The following is a 14,813-nucleotide window of genomic DNA, read 5'->3' on the forward strand; positions in this document are numbered from 1 at the left end:
CGGCGTTGCCGTGGGCTGTGGTGTAGGTTGCAGATGCGGCTCAGATCCTGCATTGCTGTGGCTGTGGTGTAGGCCAGCAGCTACAGCTCCGATTAGACCCCTAGCCTGGGAACCTCCATATGCCGAGGGAGCGGCCCAAAGAAATAGCAAAAAGACAAAAAAAAAAAAATTTCCACCATGTTTGAGGCAGGGTGTTGAGTGGAAGGATCACTGGGCCAGGGGTGAGGGCACCTCTTTTCAACCCTGTCATATGATCTCAGTAAAGCCACAAAACCTTCTGCACTTCATCTGCTTCACCTGAAAATGAAAGGATTGCTGGAGAGACTTCTCTCTCTTATTACCGCATTAAAAGATATTTATTTTTTAAAAAAGCTAGTGCCTTGTGAAAATATGGAAGGCAAAATGAGTACTGTGGTGCCAGCGCTCTTGGTTTGCTGAAAAAATCCTGGCAGAGCTCTTTCGGACACCTCCCACATAGGGCATACTGCTAAATCATTGCAGCGGGCAAGCTGAGTGGCATGGTCAAAGTCAAAGAGGCACAAGGGCTTTTTACCTCAGCTTGACCCCATTAAACCCAGTAGAGGATGACTTTGGCCACAGACAGCAAATGCGTTGGCTCTGAGCCCATAGGGGTTCTTAGACTCTCCACAAGCAGGGGTCAGGCAGGAAAGGAGATGGGTTTTATTCTATGCAGCCTGTATGAGGGGTCCTTATAGTCCAGGGCATGGCACCTGACATGAGACTTCCCAGGGGCACACGGGTTGGGGTGGGGGGGAGCTCTGAGATGCTGATTTCGCTTTACCTGGTGATGTAACAAAAAGAACGCAGAGCTTGAAATCAGAAGAGTGGAGCTCCAGTCCCGAACAGTCAAGTCACCTTGGAGCATCAGGTAGCCCAGGACCCATTTTCTCCTTTCTAAAATGAGAGGTCTCCATGGATCATTTCTAAGTTTTCTTCTAGTTCCAGCAATCTGAGATATGCGTCATATTAGAACTTTATGGGACAGGCCATCAGGTTTCTTTTGGGTCAAATTACATTCTAGAGACAATAGTTTTATATACTAAAACTTGACGGGCCTTCCAGGGGATAGGAGTCTTCTGAAGCTGGGTTTTCTGATTGCATCCTTGGGGATGACATGTTCAAAGAAAAACATAAATTGCTGTGGCATCTCTTAATCTTACAGTTTAATACTTTGCTGAGAATTTGTACATGGAAGCTTTGCGGTTTTAACGAATATTCAAAGTTGACAAAGTGCAGCCAGATCCAAAGGTAGCTGGATATTTTCAGGTCTTATGGAAAGTTCAATTGATTCATATAACCATTTGACCAAGTTTACCCTCCATATGTGGAATGTAATTTCCATTTCTCCAATGTCTTCCACTGATAATTTGGTCTTATTCAATGTACTCATCACACTGTTCCGCACTGAGGTCCAGAACGAGGCAGGTGCCTTGTCCTTAGATACTCAGATCATGCTAATACATTCTTTTTTAATGTTTCCTGCTGTATAACCTTATATTTGTACCATATTTTATATAGTTTTTCTACCCCCTGTTTCGTGTGATCATCACAATCTGATGAACTGGAAGTTAAAAAAAAAAAAATGGAGTTTCCATTTTTAAGAGTTAAAACTCAAGTTCCGGTGCCAAGGTCACACATCTGGAAGTGACCACACTCCCATTTATTTTTTCACACTTTTAACTACCAGTGAATGGCTTGGTCTGCTCTGCTATTCAAAGACCATCCTCACTCAAGGCAGGTGTGTATTTGCAAGCTGCTCACTAACAGCTCAGTGTTGGCAAGTCACAGATAATTACTGAGAAAAACACAATGGGGATGATGAATCTGTACACCACTGAAGGATATGAATGATTAAAGGATACTTTGGAGAAGAGTACTTTGTGTATTGTCATAACATTTTAGTAACATTGTGATAAGTAAAACATCTGAGAAATGCCTACATAGAGTAAAAGGAACCTGTAGAGGGTGAACATTCCAGAGAGAGAAAAATAAACAAGGAAAATCAAAAGGATCTGGAGCAGGGATGTCTAGAGAAATGCAACTGCAGAGCAGTTACCCAGGAAGGCGGTTTATTTTCTCCAAGTTTGAATTTCTCAACCTATCCACTCAGTTTAGTGCTGTTCCCCTTAAAGTAGTCATCTTGAAGGCTATATACTTCTTCCATTCATGCTGCTTATGACTTACATTATTTTTGGAACCTCTCTTTTATAATTGCCTTCTGAAATGGACACTTTCTTTGAAATATTTTTAATAGCATTTTAGATAAAGTCAGAATTATTCAGAGCCATGTCTGGTGAAAAGCAGGGTGCTTAAGCCAGATAATTTATTTCTCTCCCTCCCTCCCTCCTTCCTGCTTTCTCTCTCCCCTTCCCCCCCTCCCTCCATTATCTTCCTTTCCTTTTTCCCTCTCTTCCTCCCTTCTTCCCTTTCTTCTTCCCTTCCTTCCTTCTTTCCTTCCTTCTTCCCCCTCCCCCTCCTCTCATGCTTTCTTCCAAAAAAGAGGCGAGACTAATTTTTTAATGTATCTCTGACACCTTCTCCAAAGACTTCCAGAAATCACTCTAAGCAACACCGTATTGTTGTAGTAAAACATTCTCCAAGTCCATTATGTTGGGTGCTTAAATTCAGGTCTGTTGCTTTAAAATATTTTGTTTTGTGTTTTTGTAATTATATTCCCTGAAATGAATTATATAGGACTTTGGTTGGAGTGTTGATGTTATTGTCAACTACAGGGAGACCTGACCGGTACCTTCTAACTAGCAATGGGGAGGTGGGGGAGCGAGCAGCGCTGAGCTGAGAGAAGAGCAGCACAGGGATGGAGTTTTGAGCTGAATTAGGGATGCTGTACTTTTACCGATTGGAAGTGTCCAGAGAGAGCAGCCAAGGGGCCAGAGGGAGGGAGCTGAAGCCATGGCATCAGATAACCACCTGAAGGAATGGGAGATGTGAAAGCTGATGTGGCCTGTGAGAATCAGGGTGAGACAGTAGAGAGGACATGGGACTAGGAACAGTGCTTAAAATATTATTTCTGCTCCCAATTAGCTGGGGAACTTTGGGCCAATAATTGGACCTCTCTGTGCTTCAGTTCCCTCATTTGGCAAGGTAAAACCATAGACTCAAATGAGCTTAAGGTTTCTTCAAAGTCTAAAATTTATTTTATAAGGGATATATGATACATTATCTTCAAATACTGGAAGAACTCCCATGTGAAAGAAGCATTAGACTAAGACTGTATAATATCTAAGGAAGAGCCCAGGAACTAGGAGGTGTAGGTGAGCCGATCTCAGCTTTAGTTAAAAAAAAAAAAAAAAAAAGAACTTACTCAACAGTGAGATGGCTGCCTTGAGGGCATAGTATGTACAGTGATAAGTTCCCGTCAGTGGAAGTATTCAAGAAGAGATGAGAGGCGCAGGGGATTAGGGGGTCTAACGTCACTGCAGTGGCTTGCACATGCCATGGGCATGGACGAAAGAAGAAGAAGAAGAGCTGAGAGGGCTGACTTTATGATGTGGTAGAGGGGAAGCAGAGAGTGCAAGAAGTAAGTGGGCTAGTTGATTAGGAAGGTCTCTTCCAATTTTGAGATCCTAGGAATCTCTACCCTTTTGAGATCTGTGTTCTTGATTACATTTGACCCAGAAATGACAGGTTTAAAATTCTCAGCCAGCTCTAGAAGTGAGAAGTGGTCCATGAGGATTTAGGTCCAGTGATGATGGCTAGTCATCATTAGAATTGCCTGAAGGACATGCATCCTAGCAGCCTTGTTGCTTAACCTAATACTGCCTGGAAGACTCCAGGAAGAGGCTCACAGTTACTTTGAATGAGAAGACTGGAAAGAGGAGGCTTTAAGATGCCTCCATCACATTCTTCTCCCCTGCAGAACACTATTGTTGGACAAAGTTTCAAAGCCCTTTAGCGTGCTCAGGACAATAACTAGCTACCCCTTTTGCTTCTTGGCAGAGACATGAACCACAGCAGCATCAGGCCCAAAGCTCCTGAATAGCAGCAGGTCATGTGAACACAGAGCTAAGCATTATTGATTCCTTGAGCCATTATGGTAAAGGGACATTAATTACCATCAGCAGAGTTGCACTAATACAATTGGAACACGCACACCTGTGGGAATTCAGATGTGGGAACTTTCATCAGGCCAGAGCAGCCAGCAGGGGAACCACACAACCTGGGCATGAGGTGCTGAGGAGGATGACAACTCCTTTGGTCTGAGACTAATTATTTCCAGAATGTCTGCTAATTGATGCGCCTTTATCCAGAGTGCTATGTGGAATGTCTCTCCCTCTTCCTCCAAACCCCTGCCCCTGCTCTCTTCTATACACTCTGCAAAATGTGATAGCCCTGGTTTCCACATGCATCTTGTGGAATCAGATCCCTGACTGCTAGACGCGTCTTGCAGCTCTTGGAAGTAGAGCTGGGCAGGATCCCCACAAGACTTCCAAAGTGCACGCTTCTCCCTGGGATGTAGAGACACCCTAAGCTAGAAGCTTTCTTCTAGAAAGCTGTTTGCCTCACCCCCATTTTGTGTGGCTTCTGACACCCCCACCCTGTAATCCACCTCCTATTTTTGAATAATAGTCATTGATACTTAAGCACCAGGCCCCACAATAAGCTATCTCATTTAACCCTCACAAACCTAATAAAGTAGGTTTCTTTAGAACCCCCCCTTTTTTTTGCAGATCATGAAAGAAAAACAAAAAAAACTGAGGTTCAAAAGTCTAAAGTAGTTTGCTCAGTCATAGCCTGCAGACTAAACTCAAACCCAGTGCCCTTGTTTTAAATTTTTAGATTCTCAGAGTTCCCATCGTGGCTCGGCAGAAACAAATCTGACTAGCATCCATGAGGACACAGGTTTGATCCCTGGCCTCACTCAGTGGGTTAAGGATCCCGCAGCTGCTGTGAGCTGTGGTGTAGGTCACAGACGCGGCTCATGTCCTGTGTTGCTGTGGCTGTGGCGTAGGCTGACAGCTACAACTCCGATTAGACCACTAGCCTGGGAACCTCCATGTGCCATGGGTGTGGCCCTAAAAAGACAAAAAATAATAAACAAATAAAATTTTAGATTCTCTTTTCTTATTATTCCTGTTATAGGAAAACTTGGGTGACTGTATTTGATCGTCAAATGGGAGCCCCAGGGGCACCAGTTTTCTCGGCGGTCTCTGTCCTCCATCCATCTACGTGCCTGTCTCCAGCCCCCTTTGTCGCCGTCTTCCTAGCTATCTTGTTCTTGGCTTACCTTCTTCACACTTTTAACCTGCTTTTCATTGTCTCTTTACAGGTATCTGATCAATGTCACTTTTGAGGGAAGAAACCTGTCCTTCAGTGAAGACGGCTACCAGATGCACCCGAAGCTGGTGATCATCCTTCTGAACAAGGAGAGGAAGTGGGAAAGGGTAGGACACATTTTCGGCAATTCTCGAGCAGCATAGAGGGGTAGGGATGGCAAATTTGGCAGCACGTTAGAGGAAAATGATCCCTGGTGTTCTTTTGGTCTCTGAGCTGGAGAACAGGAAGAGATCAATTCTTCGAGCACACAGGAGAGGCCATTTCTCAACCTTGCCTCTTCATTTTCTCGCCACTTTGGTCCATCAAGAGATGCTTTTCCTCATGTATTACCGTTTTGATTGGTAGTGGTGTGGTCTGCAGCATGGCTTTGTTTTACTGGAAGAGTAGGCACCCACAATATAACACCATTAGCTAGAGAAACCAAATCAGAGGTACAGTTCAGAAGTCGCGTCCTACCCGGCTTCCAGGGAAGGCCCATGAAACCTGATTTATGAGCACACAGGTTTGGATTCTCTGTGATCGGAAGTTTGCCATGCAAGGCTCTTCTCAGGATGTTTCCCACTGCCAGCTGATCACAGTGTCTCAAATTCTACCATTAGCCGTTAATTTATGTGGACACCCAACTGCTTGGGTTTAGTTCCGAGCTCTTCTAAGTTGTCTACCTAGGACTTTGGGAAGCTCTTTTAACTTCTTCTGTGCTTCCACTTCCTTATCTGAAAGGTGGGAATAATGGAAAGACTACCAGTGTCACGGGGTTGTGATGAGGATTAAATATATTAATATATGTCAAGGACTTAGGCACTTGGCACATAGTAAGCACATACTACGTATTAGTTGTTATTATACCTGATTCCTAGTTAAATACAAATGTTCCTGAGAGTAATGTCATTGCTGGTGTTTCTCCAAGAATGTGCTGCAGGGCCCTTATGCCTTGAGATGCTTTGCAGAGAAATGGTTCTGCAGATAAGGAAAACTGGGCGATGCGATCTAGGAGATTCTGAGGACATGTTAGCCTTTGAAAGTTCAGAGGTGTCTTTTTTTATTGGGCTATACTTGACATATATCATTACAATATAATGGTTCAATATTTGTATGTATTGTGAAATGATCACCACAATGTGTCTAGTTAACACCCATCCCCACACATAATTCCAGAAAAAAAATTTGTGATGAGAACTTACACAATCTACTCTCTTAGCAACTTTCAAATATGCAACACAGTATTATTAACTAGAGTCACTGTGCTTTACCTTATATCCCCAGGACTTATTTATCTTATCACTGGAAGTTTGTACCCTTTGACCAACCACCAATCTATTCTCTGCATCTCTGAGCTTGATTGTTTCTTTTTCTTTTTTTCTAGATTCCATGTGTAAGTGAGATCACATGATATTTGTCTTTCTCTATCTGGCTTACTTCACTTAGCATAGTACACTCAAGGTCCATCCGTGCATGATGTTGCAGACAGAGGTGTCTTATAGCAAAGAAGCATCTTTAGTTTCATTTAACCTGGCATTTCCCCAAAGCTTTTATTTATTTATTTATTTATTTATTTATTTATTTATTTATTTATTTATTTTGGGGGCTTTTTAGGGCCACACCTGTGGTATATGTAGGTTCCCAGGCTAGGGGTCCAATTGGAGCTCCAGCTGCTGGCCTACACCACAGCCACAGCAATGCAGGATCTGAGCCGCATCTGCAACCTACACCACAGCTCATGGCAATGCCAGATCCTTAACCCACTGAGCAAGGTCAGGGATGGAACCCGCGACCTCATGGTTCCTAGTTGGATTTGTTTCCCCTGCACCATGACAGGAACTACTCCCCAAAGCATTTTATCGCAGGATCCCCTTGTTCATGAAATTCACATTCTGTGAATTATATTGGGATACGGTGACTTAAGGCAGTTTCTGCAGACTTGGTGGGCCAATTTGGCTAACAGGCTTCAGGCTGTGAGGGTGCCTCTGACCAGGATGGAAACCAGCCTCTATATTTATGAAGAGAGGAGCCAAGAAAAAAGTGTCAGAGGTGAACTTCTTGAAATTCACAGTCTTGTCGCAAGATCTGTGGGCAGGTGGTTCTGAGAATGCTCACCTGTGAAACTGGGCATGTGTGGTTCAGGTAGTGGAACCCAGGACCTTATCCTTCAAACTGAAGACCGATCATGATTTGTCCTGGGTTCCTCACATCGGGGTGCAGCTATAACGCTAACATGGTGCCCCGGGTTCTTGATTGAAGTTGCCGTCCCTCTGCTGAGTTATCATTTGTTCCAAAATGATTGTTCCCTGGGCATCTGCTCTTCACCCCAATCAAGCTGCTTTTCACTGCTGCCGTAGAGACATAATAATTTAAGAAGTGTTCTGAGACCAGCATGTACAACAGGCACTTTTGTGTATCTTCAGAAGAGGAGTTATTAAAAACGGAGGCTTCGTACGTGGATCAGAAGACACCCAGCTGGGGTAGCTTTTATGCAGCAGACTCATGATTACTGTCTCAAGTATGGGGCCTCTCACCCCGTCCTGTCTTAAAGAGACACGGCCTCTGCCATTTGTGCTCACTTCCCTTCCTTGGGCTGGGACCCCCACCCCTTTTCAAAACCAGACCTTCTTTCCTGGGGGTTGGAGTCCCACCCCTCCCTTCTTTAAAACTCTCTTGAATTTACTCCTTATTTTTATATGATCCAAGAACCATGTGGATAATTTTTTAAATGGGCCTCCCTCTCTGAGGCCCACTTGTATCCATTCGGAGCAGTCCTGGACGTGGCTTCTAGAATGAGCTTTCTAAGGCACAATTCTAATTATATTCTTTCTCTGTCCAAAACTGCTGTGGTTTGTGGGTTGGGTCCAGACTTGATCCATTCTTGCATTCAAGGCTCTGGTCTGTTTTCCAACATCTGTCTTCTCTTCCTCACCATTTCCCTGGGCTCCTCTCTGTTCTGAGAATGTGTCCCTGTATGTCTGGCTCCTTATACAGCGTGTTGTGATGTTTCCTTTTCCTGGAATGAATGGTCCAAATATACAAATCATAGTCATCCTTTGAGACCCAACTTGCTGCCCCCTTCCCTGATCTTTGACCAAGACGTAATCTCTTGGTCCCTTGTCCCCTGTAGCTTCTGACCACACTCTCTGTTGTGGCACTGGTCATATCTGCCTGTGTTAGCATTGTGTGTATGCCCTTTTGCAGAGGGCAGAGGCTATGTCTTTATAAGACTGTGTCCTCACGGCAACCAGGAGGAGCTCGTTACAGAGTGCAGTTCAATAAATATGTGTCGAATGAATGAGAACCATTACATAATACGGAGTCTAAATCCATCATTAAGAATCCAAATTTATGCTATTGCCCTTGATATAATAGCTAGATTTTTTTTTTCTTGCAAGGGGTGATAAAATCTTTATGCGGATTGAGTTTTCAGAGATCGTATTTTAAGTGTACTGAGGGAGCTTGTTATGTAAAGAAATTCTGTGGTTAATCTTTTGACAGAGCATTTTGGGAGGGATTGGGATTGCAGAATAGAACGTTTTCATACCAACTTGGTTACATCAGAGAACATTGCTGAAGAGAGATCTTTAGTGTTCACGGGGTTCAGGGAGCCTTGCAGCTCCCAAACTTGGAAGCCTCTCTGGGCTGGAAAGGTGGCAGGAGCCAGACACAGCTCCAGGGATGTAGGGAGGTTGTACCTTTTCTTCCACCGTCACCCAGGCCCCCAGAACCCTCTGTCTTCTCAGGGCTCCTGATAGCATTCCAGACGCCCAGTGGTCCAGGGAAGATTTTAATGTCTGTAGACCTCAGAGGGGCAGGCCTCAGGGTGAGGAATCTGCAGTGAAGAGATGGACGCTGGGACCTCATTGCTTATTCACTCGAAATGTAATAGTTTGTATCTACCAACCCCAAACTCCCAGGAGCAGAAATTGACACAATACCAGAAATCAACTCTACTCTAATTAAAGAGGAGGGAGGTGATGGATGTTGGGGAGATAAACTGGGAAGTTTTCTGAATCTGTGGAAGAAGCCTGGGCGAAGAGACAGCCTCTGGTGATGTCCTGTGACCTGCTCACTTCTCCAGATCTTTCGTTTCTTACATCTACAATCATGGCGTGAGATTAAGAAAATTTTTGGAGGCCTTTCCAGCTCTAACTTATGAGATGACAAATTCACACTCCAAATAAACAGGAATTCAGAATGGGGGATGGGTGAGAGCCAGAGCACACAGGAAGAGCCCTTCTTGGTTTTTAAGGTCAGTGGCTCCCAGGACATAGTTGTCATTCTTGTCCTTTCAGTAAATATCACCTCTCCAGAAGGCCTTTTCTGATGACGAGCTGAAGTAGCCACCCAGTCGGGTTTATTTTAATTTTCTTCAACATGCTCATTACCTGATGTTTTGCTTGTCTGCTTGCTTGTTTATTGCCTGTCTCCTCACACCGGGATAGATGCAGCATGGACTCAAGGACCTAGTTCATCTCGAGAATTCTAACACTTAAGAAGAGTGCCTGGCTCAGAGTGACCACTCAGAAAGATAATTGTTAAGTAAATTAAGACTCTGAATGTTTAAGAGGGTTAGAGTAGGGACCAGCCACTCTCTTCTACCTGAGACTTAGCAGAAGTGCTTCCCTGGGATGTGCGTGACTGTGGGTGCCCCTCCCTCCTTGGAATGAGCGCTCCGAGGACCAGCGAGGGTCCTGGGCACTTCAGGGGTCTTCATTTCCAGGGACAGCTGTGCCTAGTGTTCCACAAGAAGCCCCAGGATGTGGACGATTCATTAAGTTGTTGGGAAGCCTGTGATAGGATTTCGCAACAATCCCTCACGTTTTTGCAAAGTAGTCTCAAAGCTCCTGTCTTATAAATTCGGTTCCTTCCAAAGAGACTGGAAGTGAAGGCAGAATAGTCTGGGGGACTCAGCATGGCTTTGGAAACCAGAGAGAGCCCAGTTCACCTACCCATATACCCTTTATCAGCCATGTAAATCAGGCAACCAATATTACCTGAGTCTATTTCCTTTTTGTAATGTAGGGTTTTACATAAGCCTTTATACAGATTAAAGGTGATTTCTGAGTAACTAACTACAAAGGAGAACTTATAGTAAAAGCAGTGAACAGTGGCTGAAATAAAGCCAGTATTCCACAAATACCAATTGGTAGTCGCCACCCTCCTTGTGTCATTTTTAAGATAATATCTGCACATGGTAAAAAGTCAAATGATAGAAAAGGATAGCCAGTAAAGAGAATGTCCTCTTATCATTATGATCCTTGGTTTCCTAGGCTCCTCATGAGAGCAGTCTTTATTCCCAACGTGTTATGTATTTGCTCTGAAAATACTCCAAGCATATACAAATGTTCTACATTTACTCAACTTCCTTCTTTAAAACAAATAGTGCTTGCTTTTATGAACCTTTAATGGGATCCTGTATAAGTAGCCACTAAGGAGGCATGACAGTGGGGGCTAGAATAGCAAAGAGACCTCTGAATCAGAATTATATTGACAGAAAGCCAATATATAGAAATGTGAAGAACATTTAAAGAGGAACACACACACACACACACACACACACACACACACAGGGCATGGTGAGTTGGAAACGGTAGGGGATAGTGGAAAAAAAAATTTGTGTACAGAGTGGGTTCATTTGTAATTCTCTCTCTAAGAGGGGGACAGATGCATAAACTTGCATTAAAAATAGCCTGGCACAGAGAAGCAGTCCAACAACATTCAGGCTTCTGTCTTTATCAGAGCCTCTCATGATTTGCTTCATTGCTACTGCTCCCAGCTTCCATTTAATCGTTCCTAAAATGGGGATAATAAAAATGAAATGCAGTGGGGGTGTGTTCTGAGTAATGACTTCAAGAAATGATGATGGTGCATTTTCGGGCTGTAAGATGTAAACAGACCTTAAAGAGACTCTCCAGGTCAGGACTGCAGGAGGATAGGTGTGGTTTGCCTCTCTGCTAGTCTTTCCCCCAAAGACACAAGAGGAGCGTTGTATAAGCCCACTCTGTCTTCTCTGCCTCCACCTACCAGAAAATACCCCTCCTTATGCAGATTTAAACAGTCTCCTTTAGTTTGGGTCATTCGTTGGGCTCCCCAAGCCCCATCTTAGGCTTGCAACACTGAGAGATTACAGCCACACCAGAGGAAGAAGGGCTCAAAGTCAGAGTGGTTGGTAGAAAGTGTTGCGTGTGTGGTGGCATCTGTGAATTAACATAGTGATCAGTGAGCTAGAGGAAGAGTAACTGAACTGAGATAAAGAAGAGCCCTAAGAGCAGCAACAACATCATAGAACAGAAGGTCCTACTGGTGTCTGGAGCCTGGGATGAATGAGACGGGTTAGAGGATGCTTCTGGCCACCCCGTACCCAAGAGACCACTAACTCTGGGCTGCATATGCTCCAAGACACTGGTACCTGAGGACTAGAGCGGTCATATTCCAGCACAGTCCGTTTGGTGATGACACCACAGAGGTGGATCGCTGCTATGGCAGATTCCGCTTGGAAGGTGTTGACTGACAACATAAAACATCCTCTCCATCCCCTCACAGGTGTGCACATGTGCACGCATACACACACATACACACACACATCATGGACAAACTGATGGGTTGCTCACGGGCACAGGAACCACATCTGCTTGGTTTTCCTCCATATGTCCATGCCCAACCCAGGAAGGGCATTACTGAGCAGCCCAAGAAGTAGCTGGTGATGGCCTGTACACACCCACACACACTGCATTCCACCTCCTCACCTCAGGGAGAGGCCACGGGCTATCCAGGCTCTCTCCAGACTCTGGGGTGAACCAGAAGCTCCCACCTTGGGGGGCATCTCCTAACACCACACTTGACAACAGGCTATTTTTGCTGACTTTGAACTGTGTACTAATATACATCATTGGATTAAGGGATTAGAAAACAGGATTCATGGAGAAAGGCTATGGGAATTGGGGTCATGGAAGGGAAGAAGAAGAGGCAACTAGGTGAGGACTTGCTCTCTTGAAGGGTATGAAGAATCATTTTACCAAGTGTTGAGCTCAGCTGCTCACTTTCTCCTCAGAGACAGAACCAGAGGAAGTGGGCTTAAGATCATGCAGGGAGGATTTATATTAGCTACAGGGAGAATTTCTTCATAGAGAGCAGTGTTGAGTGCCAGAACTGTTACCCATACCAGGAATGACTTTGGAAGTCCGAAAAATTGGGCATGTCTTCATCACTGTGTAATAGGCAGTCCTACCCCAGCCACCATGCATGAGTTAAGAGGCTTTGAGTTTCTTCCCATCCTCTCCCACCCTTCCCTTCCTTCCTACGTAAAGACCAAGCAGCTACTGTGAGCCTAGTGTTGTTCCCACCAAGTTAGTGTTGTAGTTTTCCTAGTTGCAAGGAATGAGGTGCTTACTGTGACACTTAAAATTTCTATAAGGTAAGGTGATTTTTCAATCTATTTGATGTGGCCTAATAGTTGAGTGGCTTTTTCATGTTGCTAGGTTACTAAAGACTCAACTCTTTCTCTCTCCATATACATGTGTATTATATATATATATGTGTGTGTATATATATATACACACACATTATATATGTACACACACATATATATACACACACACACATATATATATATATTTTTTTAACACACACACATATATAAAATGACAATGGCTTACAGACAGGACCTTTGGATTGCCCATTTTTGGTTATCTTTCCAAGTTGTGATTATCATGGCCTCTCACATCCAAGTGTTCCCTTTGGTTCCCTCAGCTCCAAGAGTCATGGCCCATGCTCTCAGCCTACACCCTTCTCCTGGGTTCCAGAGAAAGATCACTGAAGGTCAGCCAGTGGGAGGGGAGATGTGCCCTTTGCCCCCAAGGCATCTACCCCCTTATTAGACTCTGTCCACAGGGTCAAGCCACTACCCCCAGGGTATGTTTATAAAATAATTCTAAAAGAAGAGTGAGATGTGTTGGGGGAATAGATTTGAGAAATGACATTTCAGAAAGGCCGATTGTCTTCATATGCTGTTATCAGCCCACTGAATGAAACAATAAAAGAACAAGATAACCTTGGTTGACTTTGCTTTTGAACTATACCTGCTGATGGGGGAGAAAAAGCAGGATGGAGCTTGGAGACTTAAGTGCCAGCTTAACCTTGGCTTAAGGAAACATGGTAAAGAGGAAAAGGTCCCTAAAGCCAAAAGATGGCTTTCATCCACCTTGTTTAAGTTTTCCTGAGTTTTTTTTAATTTCATGACAGTTATCATTGGTTGGCTCCTGAATCCTGTGAACTATCTTTTTAATTCTAGGTTATTATGTTTTTCCAGTGGTGGTATTGAAGAAATAGTGGTGTTGAGGTTCCAAGACTCTTTCGTTGGTATACCGGTTAAAAGCAACATTTATGATTTTTTTATTATAAAGGCAGTTGGTGCCAATTAAATATATTTCAGGGGACAAAATGAAATTTACCCGTTCATATATCCACAAAGAATTAGCATTTACATTCCTTCTGTTTCTTACCGATGCTTTTTTTCTGTGCATGTGTGTATGTTATAATACAGAACAATGTGATACAATAGAAGTGGCAGCACAGTATACGAACAGTTTGCAGTCTTTTTTCTCTGGCAATGATATTGTGACCATCTTCTTATTTTATTGATGTTATCCAAAAGCATGAAACATAATGACTGCATCATATTCCATTGTAAAGATCTATCATATTTCTTTAAACTGGTCTCTCATGACTAGGCATTCATATGTGTATTCAGTAGAGTCTGGTGGTCATATGAGAATAATTTCAGAGTTTTTGGTAATCCAACTTTGATGCCATAAAATTGATTTCCAAGGTGTCAAGGTTTGGTCACATTTTTGTTTTTGTCTAATGTCCCTAAACATTCAAAATGACATCCCTTAATTAGAGAAGCTTGGGGTATGTTAATTCAGTAACGAGTGGACACACATATGCAGTAGGTGTGAAAGGTTCTCCTTTGTGATTCCTTATCTGCTGGGAATCCCTGAGGGTTTTCTCTTTTTGATCTTCTGATTGAGTGAGCAGTCCTTTGACCTTGCGGTTAAGAATATTTCTTCTCTTTGACAGTTATAGCACACAGAGAATGAGGTTAGTCATATGGTCTGTATCTGTCTACAATATTCAACATACTGGGACCATTTTCTTGAGAGCTGGAGCCTTGTAAAATTCAACTCCATGTTCCCAAAGAGCTAGTAACATGGTGTGACATCCTTTCTAGTACTGATTCCATTCTCTGCCCCAAGTGACCTAGGAAGAAGAGAGAGCAATCCTCCTCTTTCACCAGTGGGGCAGCACCTGGCTAACTTATACCCACAGACTCATGTGCCTCAAGGCTGATGGGACCATCATTTGCAGGGACTACTTTGTATATTTTCCACCAAACAAGCTAATTTGTGCAGACATTAATAGCATATTACCTTTCCCTGAGATCTGAAGTTTGACATTAAAGCTACAATATGTGAATGCCCTTCATACATAAGCATGTGTCTGTTGACCTACCA

The 14,813-nt window shown here is 43.6% G+C and overlaps 1 protein-coding gene across 1 annotated transcript in view; it reads left to right on the top strand.

The window, feature by feature from the left end:
• Positions 1–14,813, top strand: part of GRIN2B (glutamate ionotropic receptor NMDA type subunit 2B) — a 444,445-nt gene that overhangs the window by 318,464 nt on the left and 111,168 nt on the right. The window contains exon 5 of the mRNA XM_047787502.1: positions 5,309–5,423. Within this exon, the coding sequence (XP_047643458.1) occupies positions 5,309–5,423 (115 nt within the window). The remainder of the gene's footprint in view (positions 1–5,308; positions 5,424–14,813) is intronic.

Source organism: Phacochoerus africanus, chromosome 7 (assembly GCF_016906955.1).
Source record: "Phacochoerus africanus isolate WHEZ1 chromosome 7, ROS_Pafr_v1, whole genome shotgun sequence".
NCBI classification, from domain to species: Eukaryota; Metazoa; Chordata; class Mammalia; order Artiodactyla; family Suidae; genus Phacochoerus; species Phacochoerus africanus.